This window comes from Xyrauchen texanus, chromosome 32 (assembly GCF_025860055.1).
Source record: "Xyrauchen texanus isolate HMW12.3.18 chromosome 32, RBS_HiC_50CHRs, whole genome shotgun sequence".
NCBI classification, from domain to species: Eukaryota; Metazoa; Chordata; class Actinopteri; order Cypriniformes; family Catostomidae; genus Xyrauchen; species Xyrauchen texanus.
In genome coordinates, this window is record NC_068307.1 from 30,366,983 (window position 1) to 30,372,982 (window position 6,000).

The 6,000-nt window shown below is 39.1% G+C and overlaps 1 protein-coding gene across 4 annotated transcripts in view; it reads left to right on the forward strand.

The window, feature by feature from the left end:
• LOC127625919 (GTPase IMAP family member 8-like) overlaps positions 1 to 6,000 on the forward strand; it is an 83,393-nt gene extending 77,393 nt beyond the window's left edge. Inside the window, exons 1-6 of one of the 4 annotated variants that reach the window (XM_052101377.1) lie at positions 1,119 to 1,274; positions 1,603 to 2,277; positions 2,369 to 3,181; positions 3,273 to 3,338; positions 3,712 to 3,813; positions 5,060 to 6,000. In XM_052101377.1, coding sequence (XP_051957337.1) covers positions 1,265 to 1,274; positions 1,603 to 2,277; positions 2,369 to 3,181; positions 3,273 to 3,338; positions 3,712 to 3,813; positions 5,060 to 5,202 — 1,809 coding nt within the window. In that variant the 5' untranslated portion in view covers positions 1,119 to 1,264 and the 3' untranslated portion in view covers positions 5,203 to 6,000. Of the gene's footprint in view, positions 1 to 1,118; positions 1,275 to 1,602; positions 2,278 to 2,368; positions 3,182 to 3,272; positions 3,339 to 3,711; positions 3,814 to 5,059 lie in introns of those variants that run through there. The other 3 variants (XM_052101384.1, XM_052101381.1, XM_052101378.1) reach the window with 3 other exon arrangements.

The following is a 6,000-nucleotide window of genomic DNA, read 5'->3' on the forward strand; positions in this document are numbered from 1 at the left end:
AAGGACATCGATCAGCCATGCGGGCCACCAAAGCATACTTTGGCCTTAAGAGTTCTTCTTCTTTTGTTTTGCTGATTTGCATTCATCCTGCATGTCGCCACCTGCTGGGCTGGGTGGAGAATTTATTGATCTGTTTCTCACCCACACCTATCAGATCACTTCTGAAGACATGGATTTAACCACTGGAGTCATTTGGGTTACTTTTATGCTTCCTTTATGTGCTTCATTGAGCTTCAAAGTTTTGGACCCCGTTGACTTGCATTGTATGCACCTACAGAGCTGAAATATTCAGCAGAAGAATGAAAGTCATACATATCTGGGATGGCATGAGGGTGAGTAATGAGAGTTTTGTAGATAATGAATTTTCATTTGTGGGTGCACTGTCCCTTTAAGGCCAATGTTTTGATGATCCTTACTCTACTGTTGGTTAATTTGGATTCTGTCACCTTTCACCTAATGATCCTCACACACACATACATCTGAACTCTAAACTGAATAGAATACATCATTCTCTCATTCATCTTTTAAGTGTGTTTGGCATTTTAAGGATTCTAAGAGATGTTCTAAATATTCTAATGTGTAATCAGAAGAGACTGTTTCTTTTCTTAGAATATGTGTAAACCAGTTTAGTCATATTAGAGCCTGAAGTCATGTCGCATGAGTGATTAAGAAAGATTGAAGTTGAAATGTGATTTTGTGTTGTAACAATTTGAAATGATCCAAAGTAACATGAACCCACACATAGTCTTCATTTAAAAATCTGGAAGGACATCTAAACTCACAGGCTTAAAGTTTATCTACAAAAGTAATGCTTTAATTCACATTAAATGATAATAAAAGGCCTTTAATGGTAGTTTTAGTTCTCTGACCTCTCTGAGGAGAAATGTCTCATTCCCCTTGGGGGTCCATTTCTGCTTGCTACTAGTTTATTTGGGGAAACATATATTGGTGCTACTTTTTGGTTAGCACTGCCTTCTGGTTTGAAATGTGTTTGTTATTTTTCCATCCAATCAATCTCAGCAACAAAACAAATCAAACCTGATTTTCTGGTTTCGAGATGAAAGATATGGGCGAAAAAATAAACTCTTCCGCTTCATTTCTGATGATGTAAACTAAAGTGCACTCTTGTATTCCTCGTGGTCCTTCGTGTCTTTTGAGGAGATTAGTAGCAGTAGAGTCATTTGTATTTTTGTGCCTATAGTTTGAACTAATTGCATTGTACTACAGCTGAAGTCTATGGACAGCAAATAAGAAGCCAAGATCGATGAAGCAAGGTAAAGTTCACAGGCAATCAGATGTCAAATGTAAAAAAATAATAATCGTTTTTTGATTGTCACAAACCGTCTTAAACTTTGTTTAGCACGTTCAACTACTAATGAACATAAAATTCAGACTGAAACACATTTCCAAAAATAAGATTTTAATCAGATTTCAAACAGAATATGGATGTGATGTCATGTGGTTTGGTTCAGGTTTGTAAAAATCTGATTTCAAGTTGTTATTTGATATTCAGGCAACATATTTGAGTCGGTTTTTTAAAAAAAAAATGCAACTTACTGTACAGTTTGACTTTACAAAACACTGTCTTCATCTTTCTTTCAGATTTAAGAGTAGTTGTTCTGGGATGGCAGAAAACTGACAAAGCCACATTGATCAACCGTATTTTAGGTGATGAAGTTGAGTCTAAGAAAAGTTTTGTGAAGTCTGTGAGGAGAGACGGTGACGTGAATGGACGGAAGATCGCTCTGATTAACACACCCAGCTGGTGGAAGATGTTTGGCATACAAGACTCACCAGAAGTGATCAAACAGGAACTGGTGTGCAGTGTCTTCCTGTGTCCACCAGGACCTCATGCTTTTCTGCTGGTTATTAATCTCAGTTTGCCTTTTACTCAAGAACACAGAATCAGTATTGAGGAACATCTTGGTCTCTTTGGAGAGAGAATCTGGTCACACGTCATAGTGCTCTTTACACGAACAGTTTCACTGAAAGATGAATCCATTGAGCAGCACATACAGAATCAAGGAGAAGATCTGCAGCAGATCATCCAGAGATGTGGAGACAGATACCACATCTTTGATATTGACAATAAAGGTAATGGAGTTGAAGAACTGCTCGTGAAGATTGATGGTGTTGTGACTGTAAACAATGGCAAACACTTTGAAACTGATGATGAAAAACTACTTGAGGTGAAGAAAAAGAGAGAAGAAATTCAAGAGAGAGCAAAAGCCAGACAAACAATGGTGCAGGAAAAATCAGAACAACTGACAGAAATAAGTAAGCCACAGATTTGTACATTGCAAACTAAAACTCTGCATATATTTTTGAAAACCTCTAACAAAATCGTAATATTATTGTTTTCCACAAGGAGCTGTATCTCTGCTCTCAGAACTCAGAATTGTCCTGTTGGGGTGGATCGTTTCTGGCAAGAGTTCTACTGTAAACACCATCTTCGATGACGAAATATTAAAGAAAGGAAAAACAGAACAGTGCACCAACCATTCTGGTGACGTGGATGGCAGAAGGGTGCTGGTGTTGGACACGCCAGGCTGGTGGAAGTATCTCTCAACTAGATTCAATCCAGAGTTTGTACGGACTGCAATCCTGGAGAGTGAAGGTCTAGCAGAACGTGTGAAATTTCCCAATGCCATGATCTTGGTGATTCCAACGGACGCATCATTTAAGAATGAACAAAAACGGGTCATCGAAGAGTACATGGCCATTTTTGGAGAGGAAGTCTGGAGACACACCATAGTTTTGTTCACATGGGGCGACAGATTTCCAGACATCTCAATCGAGGAGCACATTGAGAGTGAAGGAGACGCACTCCAGTGGCTGATTGAGAAATGTGGGAACAGATATCACGTCTTTGACAACACAGACAGGAAGAATCGAGATCAAGTCACACAGCTGCTCCAGAAGATTGATCAGATGGTGGCAGGAAACTGTGTGTTCAGTCTCGACACTACTGCGAAATACAGTGATGTTGAGTCGCATCTTCAGAGAACTGATACCCAGGAAAATGTGACGATGGATGAGATCAAACTGAAGGATATCTGCCATTTTCTGGATGAGGGGTTTAACAGAAAAGCTGAAGATATTAGAAAGAAGATAGGAAACTTATGGATGTATATCATGAAAGAAAACCTTGACTGTGCAAGTTTAGATCAGCTAATTGAGTGTAAGTTGGCAACGATATAAGAAGCTCTTTGATCTTTTTGAGTTTAATACCTAAATTATTTCCATTTTTTTTTTATGTGTTGCATTTGTAGTTCAGAATCACTCACCTTCTACCACAGAACCTCCAAATTTGGTGCCTACACCTCAACAGGACTGTAGTAAGTGGACGTTTTACTGTATTTATTATTTATTTCATTTTAAATAGTTTACAATTAGAAAGTGTTATAATTCCTCCTGTTTTAATAAATCAATACAAATATTTTGCCCCTCCTTGAGCATTGCTTCAATCCGGGATGGTTCCCCTTGAGTGTCTCACCACTAAAAAATGGACAATTGCCATCCTGTATGGGACATCTTTAGTTAAGCCAAAATATAGGCTGTCCTGCCTAATATGGGACAGTTGGAAACCCTAGTAATAGTATAATCAGAGGCAGTGAAAACAAAGCTAAAAAAGGGGGGGGCTTCAGATTTTGTTCTGATACTTTCCCATGTTATGACTTTTGATCATGTGCTTTTTCAAACTTCCCCAAGTTCCCAACCAGATAAAGACACTACTGGAGAGAGAATTAAGCAGATGGGAAAATATAATGATAGAAGAAGTTCGGAAGCATTTGCTGGACATTAAGTCCTTTGGTGAGTTATTGAATTGAAAACATTTGGTGTTTTACACACAATACAAATACTCAATACAACAAAATACAAGAGTTATTTATTATGATCAACATTTGACAACTGTGGGCATATCTAATATACTGTACACTGATCAACCAAAACATTATGACCACCTGCCTAATATGCTGTTGGTGCTCTGCATGATGCCAAAACAGTGCCGACCCACCGAGGCATGGACTCTATAAGACCCCTGAAGGTGTCCTGTGGTATCTGGCACCAAGACATTAGCAGCAGATCCTTCAAGTCCTGTAAGTTGTGAGGTGGAGCTGCTGTGGATCAGACTTGTTGTTCCAGCACATTCCAGAGATGCTCAATCGGATTGAGATCTGGGGAATTTGGAGGCCAGGGCAACACCTCGAACTCTTCATCATGTTCCTCAAACCATTCCTGAACAATGTGTGCAGTGTAACAGGGCGCATTATCCTGCTGAAAGAGGCCACTGCCATCAGGGAACACCATTGTCATGAAGGGGTGTACCTGGTCTGCAACTATGTTTAGGTTGGTGGCACGTGTCAAATTGACGTCCACATGAATGGGCGGACTCAGAGTTTCCCAGCAGAACATTGCCCAGAGCATCACACTCCTTGTCGTCTATAAAAATGCCATTACTTCCCCAGATAAATGGCACATATGTACACAGCCGTCCACGTAATGTAAAAGAAAACGTAACTCATCAGACCAGGCGGCCAACACACTGCTTCATGACCCAGTTCCGATGCTCGTATCCCCAATCGACAGTGTGCGATGCACTGTGAGTTGTGACACATTCCTCCTGTAACCATCATTAAAAGTTTCTGTGACTTGTGCCACAGTAAACCTTCTATCGATTTGGACCAAATGGGATAGCCTTTGTTGCCCTCGTGCATCGATGAGCCTTGGGCGCCCAACACCATTTCGCCATAGGTACTCACCACAGCTGACCAGAAACACCTCACAAGCCTTGCCGTTTCAGATGCTCTGACCCAGTCGTCTGGCCATAAATATTTGGCCCTTGTCAAAGTCGCTCAGGTCTTTACTTCTGCCCATTTCACCTGCGTTCAACACGTCGACTACGAGAACTGATTGTTCGCTTCCCATCTAATCTACACAGACCTTGTGAGGAGATGATCAACGTTATTCACTTTACCTGTGAGGGGTCATAATATATTGGCTCATCAGTGTGTATTTTAAATAATGTAATCATTCAGATTTTATGCTGTATTTACAGAGCTCTCTAAGGAGGAAAAGAGACGGATGTCAATTGATGCAGTTGTGAGGTTGCTACAGAACTGTAACCATTATGCCTCACATACTGTTCAAATACAATGTCCAGAATCAATGATGGTACCAAAGATACTGAAGATGAAATGACATGAAACCTCAAATCTGAAGAGCTGCAATATGCTGTTCCAAACATGATTCATTCCTAATTCCTTCTATGCCTAAACCAAACTCAATTCTGAAAAAACAGAAAAATGCAGGTTGTCTGATTTATTTAAGCATATTATTTGTGATCTACACAACAAAATTGTGTTTCCCTTCTAAACTTGTTGTCTTTGCTTTCGATGAATGAAATTCTCTAAAATGTGCCTTCTATTATATTACATCATGCAGGGTGAATGTGAACCAATCAAGTGTGTCCAAAAACATGGGCAAGGGGATTTGTGGAAATTAAGTGTTATTTTATGCATATATGAGTCAGATTAGAAAAGGGGCGAGATTTAATAGATTTTAATTGGGGACCAATTTTAGTCATTTACAATTTTGCTTCATGTTTTAACTTGCCTGTGTGTTCTATTGCTAGCTAAAAGATAAAATCATGTAAATTCAAAGCATTTTGCTCCAGTGTGTGCTGTATATGGACTAGGGTCTCATACTTATATGACTGTTCCTAAAGCTTGCTTAGAAATGGGATAAAGGCTTTTAAGTTTTCTGTGCCATTTGCTTGGAACGATTTGCAATCCATCCTTAAACATAGAATTTATAAATGTAAAATTATTAGTAAGTCTTGCGAAAATCAATCTTACGATTGTAACTGTTGTAAATAATTGAGTTTTTATATGTTGTTTTTGGAGTATCTTATACTGTCTATCTCTGGGTGCTGCTTTACTTGTCCAGGGACAGACCTGATTAAATAAAGGTTCAATAAAAATAAAATACAATTTTAGT